Source organism: Psammomys obesus, unplaced genomic scaffold (genome assembly GCF_907164565.1).
Source record: "Psammomys obesus unplaced genomic scaffold, mPsaObe1.curated_primary_1811, whole genome shotgun sequence".
Lineage (NCBI taxonomy): Eukaryota > Metazoa > Chordata > Mammalia > Rodentia > Muridae > Psammomys > Psammomys obesus.
This window is the reverse complement of record NW_026596101.1, coordinates 699,468-712,753: the sequence shown is the minus strand read 5'-3', so window position 1 is coordinate 712,753 and position 13,286 is coordinate 699,468. Positions and strand designations below refer to the sequence as shown.

The 13,286-nt window shown below is 52.8% G+C and overlaps 1 protein-coding gene across 5 annotated transcripts in view; it reads right to left on the bottom strand.

The window, feature by feature from the left end:
• Atp2b2 (ATPase plasma membrane Ca2+ transporting 2) overlaps positions 1-13,286 on the bottom strand; it is a 261,718-nt gene that overhangs the window by 16,193 nt on the left and 232,239 nt on the right. For all 5 annotated transcript variants that reach the window (XR_008722662.1, XM_055628526.1, XM_055628523.1 and 2 more), the window contains 5 exons: positions 12,636-12,877; positions 11,685-11,919; positions 3,274-3,453; positions 3,006-3,093; positions 358-464 (listed from right to left, as the gene is read on the bottom strand). Coding sequence is in view for 4 of the 5 variants with exons in the window: in XM_055628526.1 (XP_055484501.1) it covers positions 358-464; positions 3,006-3,093; positions 3,274-3,453; positions 11,685-11,919; positions 12,636-12,877 (852 nt within the window). In the remaining variant the exon portion in view is untranslated. The remainder of the gene's footprint in view (positions 1-357; positions 465-3,005; positions 3,094-3,273; positions 3,454-11,684; positions 11,920-12,635; positions 12,878-13,286) is intronic.

Sequence of the window (13,286 nt, the reverse complement as noted above, 5' to 3'; positions counted from 1 at the left end):
CACACACACACACACACACACACACACACACACACACACACACACACGTCTGTATGTGCACACAGCCACCCCTCTGAGGCCAACTTTCTTCCCTGGGAAGCCTGCCCTTTCCTCATTCCTCCTTGACCTGTAAGCAGGACAGAGATGACCCCAGCAGGGCAGTGCCTGCCCCCTCCAGAAAGACCTCTGTGGTTAGACTGGGACTGGTTGCAATCAGGGTAGATGGGGAGGTATGAGTGTTAAGTGTACATGGGAACTCCTGCGAGCCACTTTGCAGCTGGGAAGCGCAAGCCCTGCCAACCCTGCCTCTGAGACCCGGCCAGACACCACCTGACGCCCTCTTTGAGCTCCTCTTACCATTGCGAAGCCCACATCTGCCTTCTTGAGAGCAGGCCCGTCGTTGGTCCCATCCCCTGTCACGGCCACCACCTGCCGCTGCTCAGTGTGTGTGCTGTCGATGATGCCTAGCAGGTAAGAGGGTGTGTCAGTGCCCCGGAGTCAGCCTTGAGCCTCAGCATGGCTTCCTGTCCTTCCGCCCAGCCATCCTCTCCCATCGCTGCTCTTCAGAGCCACTAGGCTCCTCATTAGCCCAGGTTGGCTCGGGTGGCTCAGTCTCCAGCAGTGTCTTTGCTCCCACAGTCCTTTGCCATACTGCCTAGAAACACGGTCCTGTAACTCTTCTTCCTAGACCCAGGAGTTCGCTGCATCTTCAGGGACTTTAACATCTGCTTTCCCAGCACCTTCCACCTCAGAACTCCAGTCACATGTAGGGAGGCCATGGCCTGTGTGTGATCCTGCTTAACCTCTTTCTGTACACACATCTTCACTGAAATAACTGGTGAAAACCAGATTGAACACAACCACACGTGCCCCTCTTGTCATCAGTGTGGCTGTTGGCCTCCTTGTCCATGCGTAGGCATTGCCCTGTCTGTTGCCGGGCACACAACAGCAGCTTGTGGAGGCAGGGGACAGGTTCCCAGATTTGGGGCATCATTTCTTCTTCTAACTGCCCCCATACAGAGCCCAGCTTCCATGCCTGGTTCCTCAGGAGTTATCTGGCTGGTCTCACTGGCTGGCAGCCAGTCCAAATCCCACTGTCCTAGGCTCGGCCTGTTAGGACTCTTGTCCCTAGAGCTGGCAGGAAAATCTTTGACTCTCCTGGTTCCTGGACCAGCACTGGGCTCCTCCAAGGCAAGGAACTCACCAGGCCTGACACTGCATGGCTGCAGTGGGGGCCTGCCTGTGGCCACACTGCCATCCTGTCTCTCCTGGCCTCTCAGCAGCTGGTCCCACAATGGACCACACTCTTCTCTGTGGGCTTCCCTCTTGTCTTTCTGTGTACCTCTCATCCCTGGGTATCCATCTCTTCTTCCTGTCTCCCTGGTCTCTGTGTGCTCTGGGTTCTGGGGCTTTCCTGACCCCTGTATGCCCGTCACCCCATGGGGCTCTAGCTGAGGCTCCCATTTTCTTGACAATGGCTGTCTGTGGCAGATGGAATTACTAGGACTTGGGGGCCCTGGAAGACCCACATTAAGCAATCAGCATCTTATCAGATCCATCACTCCTGACACCCAGGGAAGGGGGCTGGACCTGTAGCAGGGTCTGTACAGGAGCATCCTGTGAGATTCCCCGCTGTTTCTCTCCTCACTGCATCCACACGCAACCTACCTGGATTCATCTATCCACACACAGTGGGCTGCCCATCCACACTGCAGCTGTCACCTTTGGAAGATCCTGGGGACCCCTCTGCCTTCAGGCCACACTCCCAAAGCACAGGGAGCTTCCTAAATCACATTCTTCCTCTCCTGGCCCTCCACTGTATCCCCCTGCCCTATTCGGTGACAACACCACTGGCTCACCATGGCCAAGGTCAGCCTCCGTCATTCTCCTCTTGCCCTCTCCCTGACGACGCCAGGGGCTCTGCACATTTGAAGTCCCCTGTGCTGTCTGGAACACAGAGCTTGCCCCCACCCCTACCCCTGAGCCTCACATCCTCCTCAGCCTCAGCAAGAGTCCAGTGGCTGGAGCAGAACAGCTTCTTGCCCTCTGCAGGGATATGACCTAGTGCCTGTGCTGTGGAGCCTGTGCTGTCCACAGGAAAGGACCAGCTCGAGCACACAGTAGGTCCTCCATAACTGCTCAGTGACAGAGTCAGGGAGTGACTGAGAGTAAGTGAAGTTTGAGGGTGAGCAAGGGCTCTCTGATGTAGTGTCTGCAGTCCTGGACCTGCTTTATCCATAGGCCCCATCTGTCTCCGACTTTGTCACATGACTCTAAGGTGCCTAGGAGTGATCCCAGACAGAAGTAAGAACTCCACCTTCTAGACATTTTATAGATGGGGAAACTGAGACCCAGAGTGAACGGACTTGCCAAGGCCTCAGAGAGCACAGTACAAGTACCAGGATTTGAGCCAGGGCTGTGACTGCAGGGGCTGAGGCTTTCTGAGTGTGACCCTCTTGTGGCAGGATGAGGGAAGAAGGTTCTAGCCTTCTGCAATTTCCAGGACTTCTCATCATCTGGGTCTGTTCACAGGGGTTGGTTGGAAGTGTGCTAAGGGTCTCAACCTTATGAACTCTTGGCTCAACTGAGAAAGAAAATGGATCTGCCTTTCAGATCACAAAAATGCCAAGCCATGAAAGTGCTGGGCCTGTTGGAAGGTTCCTGAAGGTGTGCATAACAAAGACTTTATGCACCTGGACTATAACACCTCTATCCCAGCTGGCCCTTCTGCCAGGTAGTCTGAGAGTCTAGGCCCAGGCCCACTTCTACCTCAAGGAAGTTGAAGAATCAGAAGAGAATCTCAGTGTCCCCATGTCCCCTTCCTCCAGGAGGCCCCTGCAGGCCTCCCAAGACTGAAAAGGAACAAGTCAGAAGGTCCCCACGTGTGGAGAATCCTGGGGTACCCTTTCCCCCTCTTTGGGAAAACTGCAACGCCATGCAAATTGGGCGTGGCTTACGCTGGGTTGGTTCTGGGCTCAGAATTGCCATGGTCACCCCAGTCTTACCTTTGACCAGTGTGTGCTTATCCGTGGGCGAGGAGCGAGCCAGCACCCTCAGCTTTGGCCAGATCTTGTCAATCCGCTCCTGCTCAATCTGGAGGGGGGGGGTGTGGTATGTCGGTGGGGTCACAGAGAGAAACAGAGCCCCATGCAGAGTCACTGGGCTCTTCAGGGCGCACCACCTGGCTCCTGTTCAAGCATGCAGAGCCCATGCCTCCCGGCCCCCTGTCGAGCTTGGCCCACCGCTGTGGGCCTTTGAGTTGGCTGCGCATACCTCCCCCTTCTCGTTACGGATCCTCCGGTTGAATTCTTTGCCCTCCAGGCACAGGAAGTCCTCTCCAGGATGGATAATGCCACACTTGATGGCAATGGCCCGGGCTGTGTTGATATTGTCACCGGTGACCATGCGGACTGTGATGCCCGCCCGCTGGCACTTGCGGATGGCTTCTGGGACCTGTGGGAGAGGGTAAGAGCCATGCAGGAGCGCACCTCTTGGGTAGGCCCTCCTTGTCTTCAAGAAGTCCTGGGCTAATCCTTCTCCCAGAAAAACCTCCTTAGGGGACTAACCAGGAGAGAATGATGGTGTCTGTGGCCTCCCTTTTATGCCTGCATCAGGCATTACCAATTGTTCACAACATCCTCTGGTTAAATCTGATAGGGTCTCCGGATTCTCAGTCCTCAGAGTCCCCGGCAGCCACTACCTACTGACCATGGTGGTTTTTCCTGAGATGACGCCCATGGTTTCTGACCTGGACAAAAGGCACTGGAAAGACCCTAAAAATAGAACCCCCATGTCTGGCCTCAGGCAAGAATTGCAGGGAGAGTTAGGGGGAAGAGTCATGTGCGTCTGAGGTTACTTTATTTACACTGATTTAGAATGGTGCTTCTTTATGTCAAATGGGACAGAGTGGGACAAAACACTGGGCTTTTGCTGACTGAAATGACACTGATGCCTGGGACAATCTGGTCAGCCAATCAGAAGGTGATAAGACCCACCCCTCTCAGCAGTCCCACTGCCCCCACCCCCCATCTCTCCCACCCTCTGTCTCAGAGTGGTTAGGATGCAGGACGTGGCTGAGAGCCAATGCCAGTGTTCATCCACAACAAGAGGTGACCCGAAGCAGTGACAGACAGAGGCATAGTTAGGGACACCTGCTGCAAAGTGTCTTTGTGAGACCCAGAGCATGCTGGATTATTGGGCCTAACAGGCAAGCCCAATACCCAGCTCCCCTTGCACACAGTGGACCTGAGCGCTCACTCCCATCCCTGTCCTGTCATGCACATAGTGAGTGCATGAGCCACTGGAAAGGCTCTAGGATCCTCCGAGCTGTTCTATCGGTGACAAGACCTTTACTGGCAGAAAGTACCTTTGGGGTAGTCAAGGTGAGATAAGGTCATAGCTGGCATCCTCACGGAGGAGGAGATGAGTACACATGAAAGGGAGCTCCTCAGCTCCCCACATGAAGTCAGGGGATGCTGGGTAAGTGCCTACAACCAGGGGATGGCACTGAACACCAAGGTCCTGGTCTGAATGCAAACTGCCCCCAGGCTCTTATGCTTGAGCGCCTGGTCTCTGGCTGGTGGGGCTGTGCTGGGAGGTTGTGAATCTTCAGGAGGTGGAGCTGGTTGCCAGGGGAAGGTTGTTGAGGGCTCCGGCCTGGCCCTGAGTTTAGACCCATTCTCTGGTCCCTGTCACACACTCTTGCTGCCAGGCTTTCCCTACCATGTCTAACTATGACCTCTCTGAAACAGCCAGCCCCGACAAACCCTTCTCTCTTAAGTTGCTTCTGTCAGATGCTTTGTCATAGTGACGAGGAAAGAACCTTCTGGAGCTAGCAACTCCCTACAGGCTATGAGGCAGGCCTGGAGGAGACTCTCCCTTCCCCTCATGGTTTTGGGGTCAAGCGGGTGCTGCCCTGCTCTGTGTCAACAGTGCGCCGTGTCTGATATCTCTAGCCCATATTACACTCAAAGCTGGTCTCCAGGCATGGCTCTCAAGGGCGTGTTTTGCTCTTTGTGCCTTCATGAAGTCAGAAGATCTGAAATGCACTTGTCCTAAGTCAGGGAATGTGAGCGTTTTGCTTGGGCAGGGCTAGCAGGCTGACAAAGAAGTCCTACCTGGTCAGTTATTGCCCTCGGTCCCTTCCCAGCTCAGGAACTCTAAGGAAGAAAGTGTGGCCTGAAGTGCCCTTTCTGGATCTGCCCCACTGGACTCTCCACTCCCAGGCACAAGATCCGGGTTATATAATTTGTACACCCTCAGGGCTCAGGGTGTGCGTATGTGACTTTGTGTGTGTGACCATACGTATGTGTGTATGCACATGTGTGTATTATTTATGCACGCGTGATGTATGTATGTGTGTGTGACTCTGTGTGTGTATGTATGTCTGTATATGATATATGTGTGTGACGCTGTGTGACCATATGTATGTGACTATATGCATGTGTGTATGTGTGTGTGATACGTGTGCTTGTGTGTATGCATGAGAATGATGTGAGTGTGTGTGTGTGTGTGTGTGTGTGTGTGTGTGTGTGAGTGTGTGTGTAGACAGTTGCCTTCAGCCCCAGAGCTGCTGTTCTAGAAACCTGCACCTTGTCTGGCTTTGGTCCCTAAAAAGGGATTCAAGTGCTTAGAAGGTTCAGAGTGGGAAGGGGCTTTGCATCATATGATTCCATTCCCCTGCTCACCTCCTAGATCTGCCCCAGACATCCCCAGAGGGCGGGTGGCCCCGTCTTTGCTTACACACCCGTGGTGATGGGGTGTTCCCCTGCCCCCCTAGGCCTACTGCTCCACAGTGACGCTAGTCTAGCTTGTTCTTTCAAAGAACCTTTATTTTTCCCAGATGGAGTGCTACTCTGTCGTACCCCTACAGAGATGGGGTCTTTAGGAGACATAGTCTTTCGTGCAGGCTGAGACTAGGGGCTCTAGAAAGCACAGGGGACGGTGTGTGGAGGAGAAACCATGGAGAGCTTCTTGGAAGAAGGGGTATTTGAGCCAGTTCTATTCTGTCAAAAGCAACTAAGGCTCTGGTGGGAGGGAGCATGCAGGAGCTCAAGCCATGCACATAGCACAGAGAGCCGACGTGTCCACATCACTGATCTAGATTCGGACAGGGAAAGCTCTAGATGTGAGGGCATTGGGGTTGTGCTTAGGCCAGCAGGAGGGGTGCTGAAGCTGGGGGAAGGTGTGGGATGTGGGTTGGTGGCTGTGAAGCTTCTGGGGTACCTGAAGTCACACTGAAGTCACACATAGTGAGCGCATGAGTAGTGGGGTGCGAGCGCGTGTGCGGGGCTTGCTCCTGTGGAAAGCCCTGCACTGGGGACGAAGTGGTTTATAGTGTAGCTCAGGACTCATGCCTTGTTTGTTTTGCTTTAGACTAAGTTTCACTGTGTAGCCCTGGCTGGCCTGGAACTTTCTATGTAGACCAGGCTAGCCCCGAACTCACAGAGATTCTTCTGCCTCTGCCTCTTGAGTGCTGGGATTAAAGGTGTGTGCCACCAAGTCAGGCCCAGAACTCGCAATGAAAGGGTTAGACTAACTTTGTAATCTGTATGTCTTCTAAAGCCTATAGTTTTAAATTTTAGGTTCAGGTTAAGCTAAAGCCTCTTAGTACCTTTCCAGAGAATGGAAAAATGTGACCCTATCTATGAGGACAGATAAAAAAAAGGGGCAAGCAAGCAATGACCTTCACTCAGCAAAAAGAAAAACTCCTGTCTTTAAAATAGCATTTCTTAGCAACAAACCTAAACTTCTTCTAAGTAGCTTTTGACCTCCAGCCAAAAGTCTATAGCCCCTAATCTTCAAGAATAAGCTAACCACCCCCACCTTCAATTGCAGCTGCATCCACACTTGGCAGAACTGGCCAAGCTTGAGCACCTAAGACTAACCAATTATCTTACTTTATAGCTTCCTCATCCAATCCTAAATTGCCAAAACTGCAACTTCAAATCTCCCGCAATTTTTCTTTTAAAAACCTAAAGGCCTTTGTCTCCCGGTGCCACTCTTTGCTGACCGGCAGGGGTGACCCCATTGCGCAATGGTTAATAAACCTCTTGCTTTTGCAACACGTCTTGATCTGGGGAAATTTCTGGGAAGGGCGCGATCTTAAACTCCTGAGCTGTGAGACCCCAGGTCTTACAGCTTAACAGTTTAGACTGCCTCACAGGACAAGGCTGACCATCCTCTAGGCATTGCAAGAGAAAGAGAGAGAGGAGAGAGAGAACAACAACAGTTCTGGGAGAACAAGGCTCCAAGCCCCTGTCTAGGCTGTCTAGGCTTTCCTCTCCTAAATGCAATAGTTCTCACAAGGCCAGATATGCAGCATAGTTCAGATCAAGAACGTTCCCTAAGGGCTTGTATATTGAAGTTAGGTCCCTAGGGTGGCGCTGTCAGGAACTGCTGGGACCTTTAAGGGGTGGGTTGTATGTGATGTGTCTTAGGAGGGGACTCTGGGACCCCAGTTTCTTCTGTCTCTTGCCTCTCAGCTCTGACACAGACTATATGGCTCTGCTGTGTGCTCCTATCAGCAAGCGCTGCCTTGCCACAGGCCTCAAAGTAGTGGGCCCACTGACTATGAACTGACACCTCTGAAACTGTGAGCCCAGCCAGACCTTCCCTTTGCATAAGCAGATTATCTCTGCTTGTTACAGTAATGAAAAGTATTTTGTTACCGAAACAAAAAGCTATGTTTTTCCACTTCCTTTTCTTTCTTTGCCCTCTCTGTCCCTGCTGCCTGGGGCACCCTTTCCCTCAGTCCTTATATGCCAGCTCCTACTTGCCTACACTCAATGCTCTCTACTCATGAAGCACCTAAGACACCTCCAACCCAGAGGGAAACCTCATTAAACTTTTTTGAGTATTTTCTTTGATCATTCACTCATGCACTCAACAGCCAGCAATGGTATATTCAATTGTTCTAATCGCTGGGCACCGAGATGATTAAGACTCAAATCTCAGGGGCATGGGCCTGGTTGAAATATGCTTTCCATATAAATAAAACCAGTGTTAACTATTTTAAAAAGCGGCTTCCTCTGCTAAAATTATCCTAGATATTCTCACCGAGGAAAAGCAGGAAACGGGTGCTTCCTGTTGCCATTACATAAAGGGTTTTTAAACATCTGCTGTTTCTGGTGACAGCCGGTGTCTGTTGACTCCAAGGGCTCTGAACACCCCCGGGGTAAACCCCCAGCGTGTCCCAGAACGATGCTCTCCTGACAGCTTCCTCCATACTAGCTTCTCTCAGCTTTGGGATTGCCTGGAGGAGGGACTGTGGTGGTTTGATGCTGCTTTGGACTGGAGTGGGCCTGAGGGAGGAAGACAATGTGGCAAGGGGGAAACTGAGGCAGGTGAAGAGTATTCACCTACAGCTGAAGAGTGAACCTTGGAAAGTGTAGGGCAGAGCCCCTCTGCCTGGGCCTCGCCACGCTGGAGCCTAGCACAGGGTGCTAATTACGTGACTCCTGGAACCATATGCTGGGCAAAGGGACAAAGGACAGGGCTGAGAAAGCTGACACCTGACACAGGTGGGGACACTGCGGGAAAAGTCACCCCCAAAATTGGTGACAGGGGCTGCCGCTGCCTGGGAGGTGGGAACTGGGACCTGGGTGTGGTGGGGGCTCACTGTGAGGTCAGAACTGGGGCCTGGGTGTGGTGGCGAGCTTCACTGTACTATGGGAACTGGAGCCTTGTTGGAATGAGGCTCTTGTCGGAGGAAGAACCCCACCCCACCCCACCCCACCCCACAGCTCTGCTGGTTAGACTTTGAGATTCACATGGTCCCACCTTCTCATTCCCAGACAGGTAACCAGAACAGGACCTCAAACGAACCCTTCCTCCTTTAAGCTGCTTTGATGAGGTGTTTTGTTTCACTGTTGAGAAAAGGAACTAACACATCAGGCCCGAGTGAATATCAGAGGGCCGTGTTAAAGCTGGTGTCCCAACCCTAGGCTGTCACCTGGGGAGGCCACAGCTCCCACCGGAGCTTTCAATTCTTTAGAAATTAAGATGAATCGTTATTGTGTGTGCATCTGATTGTCACATGCCACGGTGGAGGTGTGGCAGTCAGAGGGCAGCTTTGTAGAGTTGGCTCTCTCTTTCTACCTCTACCAGAGTTCTAGGAAGTAAACTTAGGTTGATGGCTTGCACGGGAAACATTTACCCACCGAATCAAGCTGTCTTGCTGGCTTGCATTTCTGAATACACATCCCAATGGGCCGTGGGTGAGACGGGGAAGCAGGCTGGGTGACTGAAGCACCCGGTGAGGGGCAGGATTGATGGACTGGTGGAAGGCCTGGTGGCTGTGGGTGTGAGGCTTCTAGAAGCTACCTCCGGATCTGTCTGAAGATGTCAGAGCTTGGAATAAAAGACCCCCTCCCCTCTTCGAGTCGACACCCATTCTAAAGATAGAAGATAAAGGTCCCAGGCGAGCAGGTGGCTTGTTGGGGACGAAGCTTGGACTTGTGTCCAGTTGCTCCTTGCCAGAAGCAAGAACTCCAGATGACAATGTTGTCATCAAAAAGTGCCAGGGGCTAAGCCCTGCTCCAAAGTCCTGGGCATGGAGCTTTCTGTAGGCTTTTCCTTCCTGCTCCTGCCTATGGTCAAGGCCCAGAACACCAGGTCTACTCTGGATCTGTCTAGCCCAGTGTGCTCATCTATAAACTGATGAGCAGGAAAGGGCTTGAGAGGGACCAAGGTTCAAACCTCCACTCACTGCAGTAGTTATGAAGCCAATGACCAGCATTCAAAACAGAAGAGGGCAGAAGACACTTCTGGTGTTTTTGACTTCATGGAATGCTTAGTTGGTTAAGTGTGTTACTGACTCTCAAGGGTGGGTCACAGACAAAAGCCTTAGCACTTCATGCTGGCTTGTCGTCCTCTGTAAAGATGCTTCCAAGGCTGGTGGGGGTCAGACACACACCAGGATAAACCTTTGCCTAGTGATTTCCGGTAAGGTGTAAATAGGTAAGCCATCTCTGGGAGGCATGAGCCCACCAACTGCTGGTGATAAGCAGCTGTCCTAGGGGACTGAAAACCATCTTCAGGGATGAGGGTTAGACAGATCCCCAACAGGGAGACAGGAAGAGAGGCTATGAATGCATAATAAAGGGGCAAATTTCTGCTTTCTCTCTGTCTCTGTCTCTCTCTCTCTCCCCCTCTGTGTGTGTGTGAGAGAGAGAGACAGAGACAGAGAGAGACAGACAGAAATGAGTAGCAAGAACAGTGCTGAAGAGTTGGGATCAAATTCATTCCCATTCATTCATTCATTCATTCATTCATTCATTCATTCATTCATTCATCCATCTATCCATTTATCCATTCCACAAGCCCCTGCATATTCTGATGGCCAGACTGTTGCCTGTATAGGACTCTGAGAAATGACTCAGCTAGGGAGTCCATCAGGTAGCCTCATTTTTGGGGCTGCTGACCTATATGCTGGTCTTGGTGCTCAGAGTCTGCTCCCTTACACTACTTCATAGGCGTGTGTGGGCATGGAGGAGGATATTGTTATGCCTGAGCTACCAATATGGCTCAGAGAGGTTGTATAATAGGCTCAGTGTCACACAGTCCAGCAATTCTAGCACATGGGGATCCAGGTCTGTCTGATGCCCGAGCTTGCACTCTGATGCCTCTCATAGAGGCCCGGATGTAAAAATTCAGGTCTGTGACCTGGTTCCACTTGTTCTTTGGAAGACAGTCCTACAGCACTAAGCAGGAGCCTGGAAGACAGCTCTCCACCTATCTCCACCTTTAAAAAGGGACCACTGGAGCTCTGAGCAGGGAGTGGGCGCAAAGAGAACACTATGGGGGCAGGGCAGGATACTGGATCCACCATTGTTAGAGGAAGGTGTTCCCGACTGGGTATGAACACCAGATCTCACAGCCATGGCCTACACGGATCCCCTGGAGCCTGAGGGGAAAAGGAGCCAGCTCCTACCCATGCCTCAAGCCCTGTGCTCTCTTGGCACCCTGGGTAAGGTGAATGCTCGGCTGGCCCATGGCACTAACATATTTCCATGAAGCCTAATCCTGCATTGGCAGATATGGACCACACAGCCCTTCTTCTGTGACCATGACAGGCCTGGAGCTGGACTGTCCCCCTGGCACTTCACTTTTATCTTCATAGCATGGATGACATCACCCGCCCCTTCGGCTGGGACTGTGACCTGCCATTAACTCGGAGTCCTGTCTCCCAGAGGCCTGCTGAAGGCTTAGGAGGATGGCCAGGGGATCTCACTGCCCAGTTCACTCCTGGGCAGACAGAGACCATGACATCGACAGAACGCCGTGATCTGGGTTCCCCTGGGAGGATACCCTGTGAACCCAGCTGTAATAGAGGCCTGGGATCCAGATGGGGACAATAGCTACATCCCGTGGGGGAGGGGCTTCTGGAGCTAGGCAAGCCACATACCAATCCCTAGGCAGACCGGAGGGAACCCTATGAGTGTTGTTCTCACTCAGAGCAGCACCCTGGCTGGTGGAGGTGGGGTGGTGGTCTTTCCGTCTTCCCAGGGCCTTCTGAGTAGGTGGTTACTAAATATGGCTACGCCTGTTTTAGAGTGGAAATGTTTGAGGGCAGATGGATCCTGATCCTGTTGCATGGGGACCTGAAGCTCAGGGTTCAAGTTACTCACGGGCCAGGCTCTAGCCCTGCCCCCTGTTCTGAGATCATTGGCATCAGGGCCTACCTCAGGTCGCACTGGGTCCTCGATGCCCACCACGCAGATGCACGTGAGTTCATTGAGAATGTCATTCTCGTTGTCCCAGTCAGGCTCGGGGCTGCTGGGGAAGTCACGGTAGGCCACACAGATGGTACGGAGCCCGTCACAGGCCATGGGTTCGATCACCTTCTTAACCATCTCATCCCTGTCACGGGGCCGGAAGACCCGGGGTTCCCCGGTCCCACTGAGGATCTTGCAGCACCTGGCAGCAGGGGTGGGGGGGAGAAGGAGATGAATGAGGCCCACCTACCTTGGCTACTGAATGCCCATCTGACCCGCCTCCCATGATGCCTCAGTGCATGCAGCAGGCTGGGGGGGGGAGGGGTGACAGGCAGGGGTGCAACCAGGTGGCCTTTTTGCAATATTTGCCTCAGAACCCTCAGCTGCCTGCTGCATGCAGGGTTTAGGAGGTTCCACTTGGGGAGAAAAATCATTACCACAGATGAGATGCTTTGGAAGCCCCTAAACCCAGGCTGGTGCTTTTCTGCCTGGCTTGGGTTGCAGGTTGGTCTGGGGAGCATCTAATAAAGCAAAGGTGTAAGCCAGCCTTTGCAGTTCCAATCTGAGTTGTCTGGGATAAGACAGGGATCAATGGTCTGTCTGTCTTTCCTTTCTTCTGTCCTTGCTTTCTCTTTGAGAGGGGGGCTCAAGGTAGACCAGGCTGTCTTCTAACTCAGAGATCCTCCTGTCTCTGCTTCCTGAGCGCTGGGATGCAAGGCGTGAGCCACCATGCCCAACTTCCTTTTCTTTTCACCGAGGTGACTAACATACTACAAGCCAGGGTTGAAAGTCTCTGGGCTTGACTAATGCACAAATGGGGAAACTGAGGTGCAGGGGGAGAGTGACCTGATTAGGTCCAGCGTGTGTGGGGATGGTGATGTGTGACCCAGACTCGCACGGCTGTGCCAATCAGCTTACTTTTTGAGCACGATCTCCGAGGCGCCCTTGCTGTACATGCGGAAGCTCTCGTCCGGCATCTTGATGACCGTGCTCATGGACTTGCGCACGGAGTTGAAGGTGTACACCTTATACAGCTTCTCCTCTGGCATCTGGCTGCGCACCGGCTCGTAGTCCTGCCTCAAGTCCAGCACAAAGCCCAGCAGGCCGCACTCTGTCTTGTTGCCTACCTGCCGGGGCAGGGCGCCCTCCTTTTCTGGAGGCTGTGGAGAGAGGTGAGATGGCTTGTGCGGGGCAGGACTCACCACAGAGGAGTGCCTTCCCTGGCTGTCGTTTTGACCCTGAGGCTGCTGCATGGCTGAGGCTCTAGGAGTCCAGGGTACCCAGAGGTGTGGGCCTTTGAGACATTCCAGTTCCAGGCTAGTCCTGGTTCTGGGGCTGGCCATTAGGAATTCATTTATTTTTTAAAATTATGAATGATTTATGTTCTAGTTTGCTTTCTATTTTGATAAAAAAATATGACTGAAAGCAACTTGGAAGCCTGGCGTGGTGGTGCACGCCTGTAATCCCAGCTCTCGGGGGAGGCAGAGGCAGAGGCAGAGGCAGAGGCAGAGGCAGAGGCAGAGGCAGAGGCAGAGGCAGAGGCAGAGGCAGAGGCAGAGGCAGAGGCAG